The 19,429-nt window shown below is 35.4% G+C and overlaps 1 protein-coding gene across 5 annotated transcripts in view; it reads left to right on the plus strand.

Moving 5' to 3' along the window:
• ANLN (anillin, actin binding protein) overlaps positions 1-19,429 on the plus strand; it is a 141,597-nt gene that overhangs the window by 106,974 nt on the left and 15,194 nt on the right. For 3 of the 5 annotated variants that reach the window (XM_050785501.1, XM_050785499.1, XM_050785502.1), the window contains 12 exons: positions 408-553; positions 837-984; positions 2,095-2,230; positions 2,868-3,050; positions 3,970-4,096; positions 4,696-4,744; positions 4,837-4,893; positions 5,859-5,897; positions 6,167-6,188; positions 7,085-7,197; positions 8,472-8,525; positions 19,261-19,347. In XM_050785501.1, coding sequence (XP_050641458.1) covers positions 408-553; positions 837-984; positions 2,095-2,230; positions 2,868-3,050; positions 3,970-4,096; positions 4,696-4,744; positions 4,837-4,893; positions 5,859-5,897; positions 6,167-6,188; positions 7,085-7,197; positions 8,472-8,525; positions 19,261-19,347 — 1,161 coding nt within the window. The remainder of the gene's footprint in view (positions 1-407; positions 554-836; positions 985-2,094; positions 2,231-2,867; positions 3,051-3,969; positions 4,097-4,695; positions 4,745-4,836; positions 4,894-5,858; positions 5,898-6,166; positions 6,189-7,084; positions 7,198-8,471; positions 8,526-19,260; positions 19,348-19,429) is intronic. The other 2 variants (XM_050785500.1, XM_050785503.1) reach the window with 1 other exon arrangement.

Consider the following 19,429-nt stretch of genomic DNA (forward strand, 5'->3'; position numbering starts at 1 on the left):
CTGTTAAACGAGGTTATTCATAATACCTATATCGTGGAGTTGGTGTGAACATTGTTGTGTTAGTATATCGGTATTTAGCTCCAAACACATATAACTAACATTTATTTACAGCTAACTACTATTATTAGCTTTCACTCTCAATTGAATAACTGCAACTCTGGGGATTGATTCAACTAGAATTTTTTTTTTTTAAAGTATGAGTTTCAGCTGTCTTTGTAGTTTTATTTATTCTTTTATGTGTTAGGAACTTAGTTTGCTTTGTTTTTATGATTAATCAATCAACTTACTGGATTTTTTTCTTAATGGAGAATTCATTGATTTTTTTTCACACAATAAAATGAATTATCATTTAGGATCAATGTTATTTATCCATAAAATCCACTAATATCTGATGTGTTTTCCCACAGAGTTTAGTGTCCACACCTAGACTGGAATTGAAAGACACCAGCAGAAGTGATGAAAGTCCAAAACCAGGAAAATTCCAAAGAACTCGTGTCCCTCGGGCTGAATCTGGTGATAGCCTTGGTTCTGAAGATCGTGATCTTCTTTACAGGTAAGAACATTTCTGGAAGGCATTCACTCACTAAGGGTCATGGTTTAGATTGACATTAAGTCGTGTTATAATTTGTAATTATAATGTTATTAATAACTCATCTGTATAAAAGTTTGGAATAACTTTTGTTAGCCTCTCTTTCACCAAATGAGAGTTCCATTCTGTTGTGAAATGTTCTGCTGACATGTTCAATATCAGTGTCAAATTCTGCTGATATATTCAATAAAGGATAGTGCTCAGTGTGTTGCTAGATTTCTAATAGAATGTAACTTACCTCCTGAAGCATTGATGCATATAGATCTCAAAGATTCAAAGAAACAGAACGTCCATCAATAAAGCAGGTGATTGTTCGGAAGGAAGATGTTACTTCAAAACTGGATGAAAAAAATAATGCCTTTCCTTGTCAAGTTAATATCAAACAGAAAATGCAGGTATGTACTTCTGTGGAAAGGGGATTTGGAATGTTTCTTGCACTAGGCTGTGAGCTTTGTGAGGACAAGGGCCCAGCCTTACTCATCTCTGAACCCTGAGTGGCCAGAATAGTGTCTGATGCACAGAAGCTCAGTAAATCACATTTGAATTCAGTTTATTTTTGGAAAGGTACTCATTTTGAAAAGTTGGAAACTTCTTTGATATTGCTGAAATATTTATTTTTAAACAGGTTTTTCATAAATATCCTTAAAGTATAACTATTAATTGGGTAATGATGTAGTGGGAAATTTGTTTTTCACTTCAAGGTTTTTTCATGCTAAGAAGCTGGTTTTTTTTTTTGACACACCGCTTTGCTCTTTGTTGCCCATGTTGGATTGTAATGGCGCAGTCTTGGCTGACTGCAACCTCTGCCTCCTGGGTTCAAGCAATTCTTCTGCCTCAGCCTCTCAAGTAGCTGGGATTACAGCCATGCACCCCCACACCCGGCTAATTTTTGTATTTTTAGTAGAGATGGGGTTTCACTATGTTGGTCAGGCCAGACTTGAACTCTTGACCTTAAGTGATCCACCCACCTCAGCCTCCCAAAGTGCTAGGATTATAGGCATAAGCCACCATGCCTGGCTTTTTAAAAAATTTTAATTATGAAAGAAAATAGAGATGGAGTGTCACCGTGTTGTCCAGACTGATCTCACACTCCTGGGCTCAAGTGATTCTTGTGCTTTGGACTCCCAAAGTGCCGGGATTACAGGTGTGAGCTACCATGCCTGGCCCTAAGGAAGCATATTTAAAAAGCAGCGTAATTGTGATGTAAATAAAATGAATCAAATACTTTATAAATTTCTATTTTGTTGGACATAACCCCAATTTTAACTTTAATAAATATGAATTGGAAGTTTTTTCATAAGAAATAATATTTATAGCTTAATTATTATAACATGCTAAATGTTTTTGGTGCATAGTCTAGAAACTTGAGCAGTGAAACTAACATTTTGACTTTACCGTCTGGAAATTCTAGAAACTATCCAATCAAGTTAGTTAGAATTAAAGTTTAAAGTGAAAATGATGATTTAAAATATGTGTATTTTTTCTCCTCTCATTGGTTTTCCTAGGAACTCAATAACGAAATAAATATGCAACAGACAGTGATCTATCAAGCTAGCCAGGCTCTTAACTGCTGTGTTGATGAAGAGCATGGAAAAGGATCCCTAGAAGAAGCTGAAGCAGAAAGACTTCTTCTAATTGCAAGTACGTGTGATGTACCTGAAAGAATTCCAACAAATTTCTAATCAGGGAAAACTCATTTTGATATTTAGAAATCTTTAAGTTTAGAGAAAGGGCTGTTCCTAGTCATCTGTTCCAGTGGATCTATTTTTTGTTCTTGTTTTTATAAGGTTTAAGAACTCTATGTAAAACAAATTGTAGTTTGCATGAAAGGTAAAAGCAACTGAAATGCATTTGAAGAAATGCAGTTGTGCAGATTGAATGAATGAATGGATGAATGAATGAATCTCTATATATACACATGTACCCATACATTCTCTCTCTCTCTGTCTCTCCCTCCCTTCCGTTATCAATAAATAGCTAAAACAACTGAATTTTGCTGTGTGCATATATGTGGTGATGATGGGGTATGTTGGGGTGGACAGATGATACCATACATGAAAACTAGCTGAAAGTTGATTTATTAAATCATAAGGACTTGGTAAATAGATGAGCAATCAAGGTTTTCCCCATCCACCTATCGTCTGTTTTATAAAGATAGTGTTACTAATTTCGTCTTTATGTGTTATGTACAGTTTCCACATCAGTACACTTTTTTGAATTTGCTCTCATTAGAAACAGTTACGATTTTAATATTTGGAATATTGCGTGTTTCACATAGCTGAGAAGAGAACACTTTTGATTGACGAATTGAATAAATTGAAGAACGAAGGACCTCAGAGGAAGAATAAGGCTAGTCCTGTATCCCAAAGTGAATTTATGCCATCCAAAGGATCAGTTACTTTGTCAGAAATCCGCTTGCCTCTAAAAGCAGATTTTGTCTGCAGTACGATTCAGAAACCAGGTATGGTGGTGATTTTTCTAGATTGTGTGTTAAATTATGAACCTCACCTAGATTGAATTGTACAGGATAGAAACAAGTAAATCATGCATAACAATGCAAAGTTTGTATCTTTGGCCTTTGGGTCCTTTTATCAAGATTTAATAAAAATAACTAAGGGAAAACTTCAGATATATATGGGGATACCAATCTATACAATAATGGGCATTGCTCTTACTGAAAGTTTGAATATAAAGTTTTATTAAATGTTGGATATGGTTTTTATAGTTCTTTTTAAAATTTTATTTGTGTGGAACATACTTTTTGAGGGGAAGGAGGGCTGGACACAGGTGAGAAGTAAATTTCAGGCATAGGGAAAGTAAATAGAGAGAAAGGTTTGAGCATTTTTGTAGGAATAAGGTAACTTAGGTTCTAATTCTTGCTGTTACCTGATTTTGATGGGGTGTGGCCAGAAATTTATTGGTAATTTAGTATGTGTCTTGAGGTATGTGGTTATTAATGACAAATAGTGAAGAAATAGTTTATGTTTTTATTATAATTTATCTCTGAGTAACTTTTATATATATATAGTATTTTAATCTCAGTTTTGAAATAACAAACCATAATTTGCCCTTTTGAGATATATACTATTAGTTGAGAATTAAGGGTCATTAGGTAAAATTCAAAATCAGCAGAAATTGAGGAATGTGGAGTGAAATTATTTCAATTTACATAGTAGGGAGAGACCTTGATGATGCTTATTTCAGGATTATACTGCCTACTTAAGTCTTATTTAGCTTTCTGTGTCTGGAAAGTTGATTTTAGTAATTTTAAAAATAAATTGTATATAAATCAGTTCAGTATTTCTTTAGTATTCCAGAATGCCGATTAGCTAAATCTGATTTTGCTTGTGCTTATTATGTAATGTGATTACTTCTTGCAGATGCAGCAAATTACTATTACTTAATTATACTAAAAGCAGGAGCTGAAAATATGGTAGCCACACCATTAGCAAGTACTTCAAACTCTCTTAACGGTGATGCTCTGACATTCACTACTACATTTACTCTGTAAGTAAATCAGGCTTTTGATGATTCGAACGCATTTTTCTTTTTGTAGAGTTGATATAGTCTAAAGCATTCAGGTGGCATTTATAATCTTTGAAATGCATTATGCACATTCTTTTTATATTGACAGATAACCCATCTTTAAATTTGTTGCTTTAACTCATATGTGTCTATCTTTCCTTTTGTTGAGAAGCATCTTTTTTCCATGTGACTGTAGGTATTGCGTGTTTTGAAATGATACATATATTAAACCTGGACCATAGATTTTTAACATATGCCTTAAATCTCATAATGTACTTAACATTCAGTCTTAATGAAAATACATTTATATTTAGTGAAACATTTATTTTTAAATAAGAGTCAAAGTGCAGTTTGAAAAATACTATTATTATTGAAGATTGTGAGTTGTAAAATACTGAGGAAAAAATTTTGGACTTGCATTATAGGAAAAAATAGACTTCTTAACAATTTTTACTGTCTCTAAAGACATAGACATAGTATTCCTTTACTCTCAGAGTCTTGTAAGAGTATTTGCAGCATCATTTTTAATGGTGTGATTGAGGTTTTCTCTCAAGGTTTTATTTAATGCTTTATTTTTCCAGGCAAGATGTATCCAATGACTTTGAAATAAATATTGAAGTTTACAGCTTGGTAAGCTGATAAAGCCTTCTAAAATAATGAAGAGTATAGTTTTCTTAACAGTATCAGATTATAAATTAATTATGTTTTGGGTTTGTGTGTAGGTGCAAAAGAAAGATCCCTCAGGCCTTGAGAAGAAGAAAAAAACATCCAAGTCCAAGGTGAGAATTAAAGAAACCCAGTAAAAATATTTTCATCAGAAGTAATAGATGTCATCATACCAGTTTTAATTTATGTACAACTTTTAATGATTATGAAGTTTTTGGATCAGTTTCACATTCCAATTTGTAGTTACTATGTTAAATAGGTATGAATACTGAAAATAAACTGTGAGTGATCATGATTCTCAGTATGAGTTGCTGATACACTTGGGCTAGATAATTCTATTTTCTCTACATTTACTTGACAACTTTTATAACTGCTTAAAACTTTTCTCAAGACTTTGCCCTGAGCTCTCTTCTCTCTGTGTTCTCTAAACTAGTACTTAGGAATTATGCCATCACTTTACAGGCATAAGGTTACTTTCCAGCCTTCCCAGGCTGTGTTCTTTTCTTCTTTTCTTAAGTCATCATTTTAAAACTTTTTTCTTTAGCTCTAACAAAAAAGGACTAACAGTATAAGAAAGTCTTAATCAGGGACTCAAGTGTAATGTATTCATATTTAAGAATTAATTACTCAAGGACTCAAGTTTAATATATTCATATTTAAGAATTAATTCTTTTTTTTTTTTTTTATTTGACATGGAGTCTCGCTTTGTTGCCCAGGCTGGAGTGCAGTGACACGATCTCGGCTCACTGCAACCTCTGCCTCCTGGGTTCAAGCGATTCTCCTGCCTCAGCCTCCCACGTAGCTGGGACTACAGGTGCCTGCCACCACACCCAGCTAATTTATCACATTTTTAGCAGAGAGGGGGTTTCACCATGTTAGCCAGGGTGGTCTCAATCTCTTGACCTCATGATCTGCCCGCCTCAGCCTCCCAAAATGTTGGGATTACAGGCGTGAGCCACTGCACCTGGCCAAGAATTAGTTATTTTCTATGTAGGAATTTCTCAAGGTTGGATAGTTTTACATTCTGAGACATGATGTTTGATAAGAAATATATATAGTAAGCTATCTTTTCTTTTAGGCTATTACTCCAAAGCGACTCCTCACATCTATAACCACAGTAAGTAGAATTTTTGAGAAATTGAGCTTCCTTGAGAAATCTTCATCTTACACATAACAATTTTAAATTGGTTAATCATTTCTGAACCTTGAGCACTGTGGAAAATTTTAACATGTACTAATGGGGGAAATCCCTGTAATTTATGTAGGAAAAGTGTTTTCTGAAATGTAGTTCTTATTGTGTTAAAAGAGATGAGTGATTCATATTTAAATCTTGGTATCAAATAAGGGAAATAACTTATGTTTCTTCTTCACACCTGTTTTTTTTAGAAAAGCAACATTGCTTCTTCAGGTGAGTATATCTTGAACTATTTGAAACTTTAGAATAAGGTAAGGAATTAAGCACTTGCATATTTACATATGTATAGGCCATCTTGATTTATGAATGTTTACCTTGATCTCCTTTGGAATAATATTTTCTATGTGGGTTTCTTAGTTACAAGATTACTGGCCAGAGTAGCATGCAGTTTGGTTGTACCTTTGTTAGGTACCATCATAGAGGCACCAGTCATCATGTTATTCAGCTCTAGCAGCAGGTAGCATTACTCTTTACCTCAACTCCTATTGTATAGATTTGTTTTGTGCTATCCATACTGCAGATTTTACTTCTTTTGGCTTTACTGATCATAACTGGCATTGTATCATGTCAGAAATGCATCTTTCTAGTTCACTGGGAACTAGAATGTCGCCAAGCCAGGAAAGGCCTTCTTTAGAATGACTTTAGGCCTACCTTTTTCCAAAAGGAATTAGGATGAAGCTAGTTTCACTCGCTTCCTTTAGGCTATTGGTCTTTCTTCTCTGTGGCACAAGAGAGTTACTAAGAGACCTGTGCAGAGATAGTTTCTGCTGCTGATTTTGTCACCCTGCATTGTAACTAGCACTGAAGTCTTTTCCATGTTTTTTATTGGGAAGTTGCTTTTTATGCATACAGTTTTAGGTCTATGTCTTCAAAAACATATCCATCCCAATTATTAAGGAGTGCTTGTACCTCCCTTAAATTAATAGTTTTCTTTCATTAGGAAATAAGTTGATTTTTTCCCCCATATTTAAAGATGAAGGAAAATGAGGCAGTTTTTTTTTTTTCTCTGTGGCAGCTTAATTTTCTTCTACCGGGGTGGGGTGAGGAATTGTTATTTATACTTAACAAAAGTCGTTCTGAACTAAACTTAATTTCCTCGTTCTTCACAGTCATGGCCAGTCCAGGAGGTCTCAATGCTGTGCGAACCAGCAACTTCGCCCTTGTCGGATCTTACACATTATCATTGTCTTCAGTAGGAAATACTAAGTTTGTTCTGGACAAGGTAATCCAACTTTATTTGTAAGGGTGTGGTGTTTTTTTTAATCTTAGAAAAATTAGGTCAATGGAAATGCCACAATGCTTTTAGGTATTTGAAATCTTCGACTGAAAATGTATGTTCTTAGAATTGCACATTTTTGCTAGGTATGAGTGTAGCTAAATGATTTTTTTTTTGGTATTGGAAGTATGTTTCCCTTTTAATAGTTAGAACTTCAGTGAATGCTTGTTTATTCTAAGTATCACTTCTGGCTAAGAAGTATTACTTCCTGCATTTAGATGTTAAGTTTATAATTTTAAAACATAATACCTTGCCTATTTCCATTTCTGTGGTTTTTTTTTTTTTTTTTTTTTTTGAGACAAAGTCTCACTCTGTCACCCAGGCTGGAGTGCAGTGGCCTGATCATTGCTCACTGCAGCCTCAACCTCATGGGCTCCCACCTTAGCCTTCCAAGTAGCTGGGACTACAGGCGCATGATACCATGCCCGGCTAATTTTTTATATTCTTTTGTAGGGATATGGTTTCATCATGTTGGCTAGGCTGGTCTCGAACTCCTGGGCTCTGGTCATCTGTCTGCCTTGGCCTCCCAAAGTGCTGGGATTATAGGTGTGAGCCACATTGCCCAGCCAGCCTATTTGAACTTATATTTAGAAATGAGCAATATTTTATGAATTGAGTTTTGACAAGATAGTGAAAAGTAGATTAACCTCTTAGAAAAGTACTTATGAATCTAAGAGATTTCCTTCTCATACTTCCCTTTCATATTAGAAGCTTCAAAAATCAGATCTGTGTTAACATCACTTTTGAGTCCTTTTTCATCAAGACTATTTTAAGGAGTGAGACTAACTAGAGGCAAATTTTATTTCTTAGGTTGACTTCTATATGATACAGTGATAATTTATATTATCAAATGAGATTTCTGTAGTGAGAATATAGAGTTGAAGAAGTATAAAAATTAGAAGCCCTGGTTTCTAGTATTTACCCTTAGTGATTTACTCTTTAACATTGAGCAAAGTCAACTCATTTCTCTAGGGTCTTGTTTTCCAGTACAGAATATTAAGTTAGCCTGAAACAATCTAAAATTCTATGAAATGCTCTCTTTTAGTTGATGGACAAAAAGCAGACTGTATTTGAAGTTTTTATTACTATTAATGCATAAATGTATTTTAACAAGTTAATTTTAAAATTTTTTGTAACTTTTTATTTAGTAATTCAGCTACTTTAACCAGTTGAGTGATCCTGGGTTTTTTTCTCTCTGTCTTTTATTTTGTCTGTTTTAGATAAATTATGATGTAAGAGAGCGAGAGCTACTGGGCTATTTGTTCCAGGAAAAGGTTGTCATTATTTTCTTTGCTTGAAACTAATGAGCTTAAAAATCAATCCTTAATTTTTGATCTACATATATTTGTTTTACTAACTATCTTTTTGTTTACTTTGAATAATTAAGGACATTATGTACATTATTCTATCATGAGACTCTTATAGATGGGCATCTTGTTCTCCACTCTCAATACTTTAAAGCCTTCTTTGAAAGTTTTCTATTTTTTCAATGCATGTTTGGTGTTTTGGTCTTTTTCCATATTCTTTCTTCTCTCTTATATTTCATTAAAATCCTGTATTCACTTCAATATTGATTTTTCTAGGTACAATTATAATACCAAATTATTAACTATATTTAAAACTAAGAATTATTCGATATTTTTGACCTCCTGTATACTTGAAGAGCTATTGGTGATGTTTTAAATAAAAGCAGAATTTTTTTTTTTTTTTTTCTGAGACAGTTGTGCTCTGTCACCCAGGCTGGAGTGCATTGGCATGATCTCGGCTCACTGCAACCTTCGCCCCTGGGTTCAAGTGATTCTCCTGCCTCAGCCTTCCAAGTAGCTGGGATTACAGGTGCCCGCCACCACACCTGGCTAATTTTTGTATTTTTAGTAGAGGCAGGGTTTCACCATATTGGTCAGGCTGGTATTGAACCTCCTGACCTCAAATGATCAACCCGCCTTGGCTTCCCAAAGTGCTGGGATTATGGGCATGAACACTGTGCCTGGCCAAAAGTAGAAAATTTTTATGGTCTTAATTGGCTAGTAGGTAGTTTGCTATATAGATGACCCTTTGCTTGTTAATTTTGAAATTATAATACATTTAACACTAAAATTATACTGAATATAATAATATGTTTTGGAAAACTTTTTAAAGTTTTTTTTCTTGTTTTGTGATGGAGTCTCACTCTGTCACCCAAGCTGGAGTGCAGTGGCGCAATCTTGGCTCACTACAGCCTCTGTCTCCCAGGTTCAAGCAATTCTCATGCCTTAGCCTCCTAAATAGCTGGAATTACAGGCGTGCACCACCATGCCCAGATAATTTTTGTATTTTTAGTAGAGACGAGGTTTCACCATGTTACCCAGGCTAGTCTCAAACTCCCAACCTCAGGCGATCTGCCTGCCTTGGTCTCACAGAGTGCTGGGATTATAGGAGTGAGCCGTCGCACCCAGCTAAAAATTTTTAATATTCTTGTAAAGGTCAGTTACAAACATTGTCTGGGTTAAAGAGATGCTAGTTAACAAAATGCTGGATGGTATTTTTTATTTTATTTTAAATTCTTAAAATAGGATTTGCAAATTAGATAACCGTAAGAATTGAGATTTTATGAACTGTATTTTTTTACTCTGTATTGTCACATAGCCAGTTTCTACATATGTAAGAGTTTTCATTAATCTGTAAAATGAAAGAGATTTCAATGACATATCTTAAATATAGACTGTTCTTTTAAAAACTTTTTTGGCTGCCATTTTAAATCAAAATGTCACATTTACCAATTAAAATTAAATTATATTCCCATTCACTTAACTCCTTTGAATTTATAACTTAAATAGCCAACCACATGATCGAATGCAAAATCAAACCACTCAATTTAATTTGTTGTGTCTTTTACTCTTAAGACTCCTTCTCAGTCAGATACAGTACCATTTAGAAGTAAAATCTGAAACAAATTTTGTGCTTTTCTGAGTGAGGAGGGGAAGCAAATATTTGTTCCAATTGCCTGGATTTGATGTAGGAGAATATTTAAAATAGTTAAGTTTAAATGGTCTTGAAGTTGATGGGAAAAATTTAAGATCTTCTATACTCATGTAATAATCCCATTTAATTGTCACTGAAAGAGTATAAATGTCTTTCCTGTCTTATCAGATACTGTCAGTACACGGCAGTCTTGGTTTATTTTACTGGTGCCTTGACCAGTAATACAACAATCACAGGGGTTATCTGTGAGGCCCTTTCAGAATGGAATTTCTGTTGAGGTTAATCCAGTTGGTTTGCTCTACGGATTTAGGACACCACTGTCAGTGGATTTCCATCTTATTTGAGGCTATTCAGATCTGATTTAAAGCCTAGCATCCTGGAATTTAAATTACAAATCTTAGTGAGTCAGACTTTCAAACCCTTTCTTTGAATAGGGAATCCAAAACAGTCATAGTTTTATTATCCTATTATAGATAAAGGGAGAAGGATGTCCCACAGTTCCTCTTCTGACTTAAAGGAACCTCATATTTATACCTTTTAGGAAATAGAAATGTCAATTTGAATATTATTAGAGCAAACAATTTTGAAGTAAAACAACCAATTAGGATTATAGAGTTTTGGGATTGAAGAAAATGGTTAGGCATTCTGGTATGTCCTAAATTATCCAGTTTATGCCTGTTGGCCTTGTATAATTATTAATGGTGCCCCTTTCACCCTCAAAAATATCCCAGCATATAACACATTACACAGTCTCCCTGGTTGTAGGTTATGTTTTACAGCTCTTAACATAATCTTTGAAGTGTGGATGTCTTAAAAGACTCCTTTGTTAAACACAAAACAGAATAGGATCATACATTTTCACGCAAGTCTCCCTCCACACTCAACTAGGGGGAGGGGTAGTACACTTGATGGTTTTGTGAATATTTTCAATTTACTTGTTTATCAGGACAAGCTTCTAACCAAAAAGATTGTCTACTTTTCTTCAGCTGTAGAGTAAGAGGGCACATTTTCTTCTCATCGTTCTGATTTTTGTTATCAGTAGCATGCTCTGTGCTAAACAATGGAATTCCGTTAAATAACATTGAGAGGAAAGAGCCTAAGGAACTTAAAACTCACTGTAAGGAAAAGCGAAAAGGGAATTTTTACAAAATAGGATTGTGAGGCATATGATGTTTTGGTTCTACATTGTGGATCGGTTTCAAATTTGGGCAGTTGGAGATTCGTCTCATGAAACTTGTGTATTGAAATTTATACTTTTTGTCTTAGAATTTCCCCCTTTAAATTATCTTTGCTATGTTAGAGGATCAAATCGTTGGAAACTAATTATAGTAAAAACTGAAATTTAGACTTAACTAAGATTAATCCAGTTGGGATGGCATTCTTTTTCCCTGGGTAATAGGAATGACAGACACTTCAATCTTCCTTTCTATTTTGACTCAGAAGTCAACATTACTTTAGATATCTGTCTATCAATCAGTCAATCAATCAATCATATGTGTATGTATGTTACCATTTTATTCTTGATTTCAGGGACAAATCATTGATGGAACCAATCCAGGCCTTGTATAACCAAAAGATTAGCAGTTGGTGTTTATCTTTTCCCTTCAAGACTTGGGTGTTAGCAGCTTTATAGATAAGGGCAGTTCTGATCATAAATCCATTTACATTTACACAAAACAGGAGTTAGCCTATCCCTTCTCCCTTAAATTCTGGTTCTCACTTTATTTCCTTGCTAATAAAGGTCCCTTGTGACTTTTCTTTTCTTTTTTCCCCCCAGAATAGGGCACTTTTATCTGAGTTTCTGAGTTAAAAACTTGTTCAGGTTGGGCACTGTGGTTCACACTTACAATCCCAACACTTCGGGAAGCCACAGTGGGAGGATCGCTTAAAGCCAGAAGTTCAATATCAGCCTGAACAACATAAATGATGAAAAAAGTTGTTTTTCATCAAAGAATGAAAAAATATTAGCTGGGGGTGGTGGTAAGCACCTGTAGCCCTAGCTATTCAGAAGGCCGAGATGGGGGAATTGCTTGAGCCCAGAAGTTCAGAAGTTCAAGACTGCATTGAGCTATGATCATGCCACTGCACTTCAGCCTGAGTGACAGAGTGAGACCTTGTTTTGGAAAACAATAACAAAAAACAAACTTGTTCAGGCAGATATCCTTTGTCTTCATTGATTTTCTTAATGGTTTCTGGGAACTCATCTCCCATCTCATTTGGTAGAAGCTGCTTCTCCTGTTGTACCTTGACATTTCTAAAGCCTCTTTCTAAAATTATCAAACCATCCTTTGCTGGCATTAAATTTTCCAGTTGAAGATCCTTCACCTTCCTTTAATCCTATATTAGAGTCTATAGGTATGCCTTATAGCAATCCTGCACTCACATAAAAACTGTATTTTCAATATAAGATCAAAAGGTATTTCACAAAAAGTGCATCTTTATATTTGTTTACATTTCTCTTGACTGAATGGCACCATGTATACAGTCTGTGTAAGTTACAGAAAACGTTTGCCAACTCCTACACTACCATTTTGTTATTTGTTTTTATTTGTTTCATCTGTTCTTTGCCGCTTTGTTTTTCCTTTCCTGCCTTCTTCTGGATTAATTGAGTATTTTCGTAATCCTTTTTAATCTCCTCTTGGATTTTTTAGCTATAATTACCCGGTTTTTTTTTTTATTGTTAAGTTGTTGCTAGGAAATAATGTATGCATCCTTACCTTATTAAAGTCTGCTTTGAAATACTGTTACACCACTTCACGTACCTTACAATATGAACCTCACAACAATATAGTTCATTTTCCCATCCCAATATATTTTACTTCTTTGTTATAAACCACACAATGCACTATTGTTACTTTTTCTTTAATCAGTTTTTTTCTTTTTTAAGAGATGGGGTCTTGCTATGTTTTCCAGGCTGGCCGTGAAGTCCTGGGCTCAAGCCATCCACCAAAGTGCTGGGGTTACAGGTGTGAGCTACTGTGCCCAGCCTCTTGAATCAATTTTTAAAAGAAATTTTAAGATATATTTTTATAAATTGGCCCTTATATTTACTATTTCTGGGGTTCTTCCTTCTTGTAGATTCAGAATTCCATCTGAGATTGTTGTCCTGTCAAGAAGAACTGTCTTTATTATTTCTTGTAATATAGGTCTGCTGGAAATGAAATCTCTAGGTTTTGTTTGTCCAGAGATGTTTTTATATTGCCTTAATTTCTGAAGGATATTGTCACTGGGACTAAGTTGACAGGTTTTTATCTTTTCACTTCTTTAAAGATGTTATTGTTTATGGCTTTAATTGTTTCTAATAAGAAGTCAGCCAGCCATCATTCTTTTCTGCTTTTTTATTTTGCGTTTTTAATGGTTTGATTTTAATGTGCCTACGTGTAGTTTTCTTTGTATTTATCCTGTTCGATTTCACTGAGCTTTATGATCTGTAGTTAGTTGTTTTATAAGTCTTAGTAAATACTCAGCCATTGTCTCTTAAAGTCATTTCTTCTGCCTTGCTCTCTCCTTTCTGAAACTCCAGTTATTGTAGACTATTGACTATTTTTCTACAGGTCTGTGACATTCTTTTTGGTTTTCATTTAATTCTTTTTTCTTTGTGCTTCATTTTTGATGGTTTCTATTTATCAGTTCTTCAAGTTCACCTGTTTTTTTCCTGATGTGATCTAGTCTGTGAAGCCTAGCCAATGAATTTTTAAATTCAGACTTTTTTTTAGTTCTGAAATTTTCATTTGGATCTTTTTTTACAGTTTCAATTTCTCTGCTGAAGTTCTCCATTTTCTCACTAATTTTTCTCCATCTTTTCGTCTAAATATTTTAATGTTGTATAAACGTTTTTGTTTTTTAATTCTAACATTTGGATCATCTGTGGATCTGCTATTGACAGGATTTTTTTTCCCTTGATAAGTTCCATGTTTTCCTACTTTTTCACCGGTCTTGTAATTTTTTAATTGCAGGCCAGATATTATATATTATAAAAGAACAGTAGAGACTGAAATAGGTAATACCTTGCTCTTTTGTCTTTCAGACAGTATGGATTAGGGACTTGTCTCTTGTGTAATCAGAAACTGAGCTGAAGTTAGGCTATGAATAGATTTGGTTCAAGTTTTGTTTTAAATGCTTTGAGAATGGTTTCAGGCCCCACCTTTAAGCAGAACTTTGAGATCTAAGTACTGCATGTCTACAAGATTTCTCTCTGCTTTTTAGACATATCTTCAACCATCACTTCTCAGCAAAATTCCTGTTGGGGAGAATTGGCGGGTAGGGAGAGCTAGCTCTGCCTCTGCTTCTTGAGCTGCCTGTCTACCTCAGCCCATGCTCAACCACTGAAGGCTCAACTGGTTTCTCTTTTACCCTGCAAAATTTGTTGCTTATGGCAAGGTTGCTCCTCTGCTAAGTTGTTAAGAATATTTTCTTACATGTTTAGGTTCTTTTTCTTTAAACATACTTCTTTTTGGCCAGGCACGGTGGCTCATGCCTGTAATCCCAGCACTTTGAGAGGCGGAGGTGGCTGGATCACTTGAGGTCAGGAGTTCAAGACCTGCCTGGTCAACATGATGAAACCGCATCTCTATTAAAAATACAAAAATTAGCCAGGTGTAGTGGTGCGTGCCTGTAACCCCAGGATTACAGGAGAGGCTGAAGCACGAGAATCACTTGAACCTGGGAGGCTGAGGTGCGAGAGTCGCTTGAACCTGGGAGGCGGAGGTTGCAGTGAGCCAAGATCATGCCACTGCCTCCTGGGTAACAGAATGATACTCTGTCTCAAAAACAAAAACAAAACAAAAAAACACTTGTTTTTGATGTGTAAAAATGACGTGCATGAAAAATCACCTATAGCAACAGAAAGCGTATCATTGGTTTCCTGGAGATGGGAATAGAGAGAGGCAGGATTATGGGAGGGAGCTTTGAGGGGTGATGAAAATGTTCATTATTATGATTGTGGTCAAGTTTTCATGGGTTATAATATACATATATCAAAATTCATCAAACCCTATATTTAAATATGTTCAATTTATTGTACTCAATGTAGTTGTAAAAAGATTATGTTCAGTTAATTATAGACACCTTAAGTGTAGCATTCAGTGAGTTTTAACAAATGAGTACACCTATATAACCAATACCTAGTCAAGATAAGGGACATTTCCATCACTCCCATCTAGTCAATCCCAACCTCTACAAGGCAACCATTCTTCTCATCTCTGTTTTCACCATAGATTTGTTTTGCTTGTTCTTGAACTTCATTTATTGTTTTTAATTTTTTTTTTATCTTTTAAAAAAGAAAATAGAGATGGGGAGTCTTACTATGTTGCCCAGGCTCGTCTTGAATTCCTGAGCTCAAGCGATCCTCCTGCCTCAGCCTCCCAAAGTGCAGGGATTACACATGTGAGCCACCATACCTGGGCTTGAACTTCATTTAAATGGAATCAAAGAATGTGTACTCTTTTGATTCTAATTTCTTTTGCTCAACATGATGTTTTTAAGATTTATTCATGCTGCTGTTCATGTTAGTAGTTCATTGTTTTCAAAAAATAATGTATTGAAATGAAATTAATGTAACCAAAGTAACAATTTTAAGGTAAATAATTCAGTGGCATTTAGTACATTCAGTGTTGTGCAAAATACCTCTGTCTAATTTGAAATATTTTTATGTCTCTAAAAGTAAAAAGTCTTACTCATTAAGCAGTCTTTGCCCATCTTCCCTCCCCCCGAGCCCCTGATAACCATCGATCTGCATTTGGTTTCTATGGATATATCTATTCTGTATATTTCATATAAATGGAATCATCATACAATATGCAACTTTTTATGTCTGGCTTATTTCCCTTAGAGTAATGTTTCAGAAGTATATCCATGAAGTAGCATGTATTAGAACTTCATTTCTTTTTATGGCTGAATACTATTCTATTATATGTATATACAGCATTTCATTTATCTGTTCATTCATTGATAGATATTTGGGCTGTTTCCGCATTTTGGCTATTGTAAATAGAGCTGCTTTGAACATGTGCATGCATGATTTGTTTTCAGTTCTTTTGTACATATACATAGGAACAGAATTGTGGGATCATATGATAATTATTTTTAGGAACCACCAAACTGTTTTTCAAAGCATCTACACTATTTGATATTTCTACCAGTAATATGGGTTCCCATTTTCCTACATCTTTGCCATTGTCTATTTTCTGTTTGTTTTATTTTTAAATTATAACCATCCTAGTGGGTGTGAAGTGATTCCTCATTGTAGGTTTGATTTGAATTTCTCTAATGACTGTTGATGTTAAATGTCTTTTCATGTGCTTATTGGAAGACAAAGTATGTATCTTTGAAGACATGTCCATTCAAGTCCTTTGCCAAATTTTTAGTTTGGTTTGTTTGAGTTGTTTTAGTTGGGTTGTCTTTTTGTTACTGAGTTGTAAGAGTTTTCTTTGTATATTCTGGATATTATCAGATATATAATTTGCAAATATTTCAAACCATTCCATAGACTGTCTTTTCACTTTCTTGATAAAGTGTTTTGATGTGCAAAGGTTTATAATTTTTTTATCGTGGTAAATAATACATGGTATTTATCTTTTGAAGAAATTTTTAAGTATGCAGTGAAGTATTGTAAACTATAAGCATTATGTTATATAGCAGATCTATAGAATTTTCATTTTGCATGACTGAAATTCTATACTCATGGAACTGCAGCTCCTCATATTCTCCTCACCAGTCCCTGGCAGCCACCACTCTAGTTTCTGCTTCTATGAGATTGTCTACTTTACAGATTTCATATGTTACTTTTCTTTTTTTTTTTTTTGAGATAGAGTCTTGCTCAGTCGCCCAGGCTGGAGTGCAGTGGCGCGATCTTGGCTCACTGCAAGCTCCGCCTCCCAGGTTCATGCCATTCTCCTGCCTCAGCCTCCCAAGTGGCTGGGACTACAGGTACCCACCGCCACACCTGGCTAATTTTTTGCATTTTTAGTAGAGACGGGGTTTCACCGTGTTAGCCAGAATGGTCTCGATCTCCTGACCTCGTGATCTGCCCGCCTCGGCCTCCCAAAGTGCTGGGATTATAGGCATAAGCCACCGCGCCCAGCCCATATGTTGCTTTTCAGCCTTTTGGATAAGATCAAACGTAGATACTTCATGATAAGTGGAGTCGTGTAGTGTTTTTCTTTCTCTGACTAGCTTATTTCATTTAGCATAATGTCCTTAAAGTTTGTTTATGTTGTAGCGTATGACAGGATCTCCTTTTTTTATGCTAAAGAATATTATATTGTATGTATGTACTACATTTTTTTGGTCTCTTCATTTATTGACGGGCACTTAGATTATTTCCATCTCTTAGCTATTGTGAATAATGCTGCAATGAACGTAAGAGTGCAGATAGCACTTCAAGAACCCAGTTTCAATCCTTTTGATAAATACCTGGAAGTGGGATTGCTGGGTTATATGGTAGTTTTATTTTTTTCATTTTTTTTGTGGAACCTCTGTAATGAAAAGTTTTTAATTTTGGTAAAGTCTAATTTGTCTATTTTTTCCTCATGTTGTTTGTGCTTTTGGTATCATATCTGAAAATCTACTGCTAAATCCATGATCACAAAGCTATACCTCTATGGTTTTTTCCTAAGAGTTTTATTTTTAAACGTTTTTCGAGACAAGAGTTTCACTCTTGTTGCCTAGGCTGGAGTGCAATGGCACGATCTTCGCTTACTGCAACCTCCGCCTCCGGGTTCAAGTGATTCTCCTGCCTCAGCCTCCCGAGCAGCTGGGATTACAGGCATGCACCACTACGTTGGCTAGTTTTTGTATTTTTAGTAGAGATGGGATTTCACTATGTTGAAGGTGAAATCCCTTCACGGTCAGGCTGGTCTTGAACTCCTAACCTCAGGCGGTCCACCTGCCTCAGCCTCCCAAAGTGCTGGGATTACAGGCGTGAGCCACCGCGCCTGGCCTTTCTAAGAGTTTTATAATTTTAGCTCTCGTACTTAGGATATTATCCATTTGGGTTTAATTTTTATAAATGGTATGAGATGGAGCTCCACCATGACTCTTGGTGCGTGTGGATATCTAATTTTCTCAGCACCATTTTTTGGAAAGGCTGCTCTTCCGCTTTAAATGGTCTTGGCATCCATGTCAAAAATCAGTTGGCCATAAGATGCATCGGTTTATGTCTGGTCTCAATTCCATTTCTTTTGTCCATATGTCTATTCTTATGCCAACACCACACTGGTTTGTTTGGTTTTGTTTCTTTGAGACAAGGTTTTGGCTTTTGCCCAGGCCAGAGTACAGTGCCATGATCATAGCTCACTGCAACCTTGAACTTTTGGATTCAAGCGATCCTCCTGCCTCAGCCTTCCAAGTAGCTGGGACTACAGACATGTGCCACCACACCTGGCTAATTTTTTCATGTTTAATAGAGACGAGGTCTTGCTATGTTACCCAGGCTGGTCTTGAACTCCTGCGTTCGAGTGATCCCCCGTCCTTGGCCTTCCAAAGTGCTGGGATTACAGGCATGAACTACCATGTCCAGCCAGCCCACACTGCTTTGATTACCAAAGTTTTGAATTACGTTTTGAAATTGGGAAATATGATTCCTTCGCCTTTGTTCTTAATTTTCAAGATTGATTTGGTTGTTTGGGGTCTCTTGCAATTCCATATGAATTCAAGGACTGGCTTTTCCATATCTGCAGTTTATTGTTCTTTATTGCTGGATGGTATTGTATGCTGTGAATTTACAGGTTGGTTTATCCAGTTTTTTACTGAGTATATTCTCCTGTTGATGGAGATAAACCCAAGTATTGTCTTCTGTTTTCTTTCTCACATTAACTTGAGACTTAGGGCTTTTGGTTTTGTCAAGCTTTACCTTGAATGAATTTATTCTTCAAAAGTATTTGTTGATAAGGAACCAATGGCTTTTTGGCCATGCCTTTTATATTCCAACTTTAGAAAACACTGTGTTTTCAAGTTGTAATATTCTCTGTTCATGATTTATACATGATTTATTAAGAAAAATCACACTTTGAACCTGTTTTGCAAATAATTTACCTTTTTTCTTTGCAGGTCCCCTTTTTATCTTCTTTGGAAGGTCATATTTATTTAAAAATAAAATGTCAAGTGAATTCCAGTGTTGAAGAAAGAGGGTTTCTAGTAAGTAACATCACAGTCTTTAACTTCCTTTTTTCCGTTTTGTGAAATACGGACTTGTTTCCCATAGGAATGAAATCCTTTG

The sequence above is a fragment of the Macaca thibetana genome, chromosome 3 (genome assembly GCF_024542745.1).
Source record: "Macaca thibetana thibetana isolate TM-01 chromosome 3, ASM2454274v1, whole genome shotgun sequence".
NCBI lineage: Eukaryota > Metazoa > Chordata > Mammalia > Primates > Cercopithecidae > Macaca > Macaca thibetana.